Source organism: Triticum dicoccoides, chromosome 3B (assembly GCF_002162155.2).
Source record: "Triticum dicoccoides isolate Atlit2015 ecotype Zavitan chromosome 3B, WEW_v2.0, whole genome shotgun sequence".
Lineage (NCBI taxonomy): Eukaryota > Viridiplantae > Streptophyta > Magnoliopsida > Poales > Poaceae > Triticum > Triticum dicoccoides.
This window is the reverse complement of record NC_041385.1, coordinates 779,199,207-779,199,731: the sequence shown is the minus strand read 5'-3', so window position 1 is coordinate 779,199,731 and position 525 is coordinate 779,199,207. Positions and strand designations below refer to the sequence as shown.

At 65.7% G+C, this 525-nt stretch overlaps 1 protein-coding gene across 1 annotated transcript in view; it reads right to left on the bottom strand.

Annotated features, from left to right (window-relative positions):
• The window catches only part of LOC119280010 (poly [ADP-ribose] polymerase tankyrase-1-like), an 8,331-nt gene that overhangs the window by 6,759 nt on the left and 1,047 nt on the right, over positions 1–525 (bottom strand). The window contains exons 2-3 of the mRNA XM_037561024.1: positions 376–441; positions 93–269 (exon numbers count right to left, since the gene is read on the bottom strand). Coding sequence (XP_037416921.1) covers positions 93–269; positions 376–441 — 243 coding nt within the window. The remainder of the gene's footprint in view (positions 1–92; positions 270–375; positions 442–525) is intronic.

The window sequence follows — 525 nt, the reverse complement described above, 5'->3', positions numbered from 1 at the left end:
CAGGTCAACCAACCTCAAATCATCTACTCTAGAGGGAAAGAAAACAAGGGACTTGCTTTCGTACTGAGGAGGGAGGGAGAGCAAGTGCGCACCTGTCTCGTCGGTGGCGTCGACGTCCACGCGGAGCTCCTCGACCAGGTACACGCACACCGCCATCCTCCCACGGCGCGCGGCGAAGTGCAGCGCCCCGGAGCCTCGCCCTTGGAGCGTCACGGCCTCCACCGCGTCCCTGAGGCGGCCCTTGCCGCCGTCCAGCGCGCTGGCGGTCCCTGCATGTACGGACCCAACAAAATCCGAAAAAATCTGTCAAAATCGGCGCTCGATCCAGCTCCCAGAGACCAAAATCCGCGGGCGGAGCGGGACGCGAGCACGCACTCTTGAAGAGCTGGAGGTTGCCTTCGGCCGCCGCCTGGAGAAGCCGCCGCTCCAGCGCGCCGGGACCTGCAGGGTGGGGGAGGAGAGGGGTCGGGTGTCAGCGGTAGGGCTCACCCGCGGTTTAGCAGGTGCCGGCCATGGGTTTGGGGG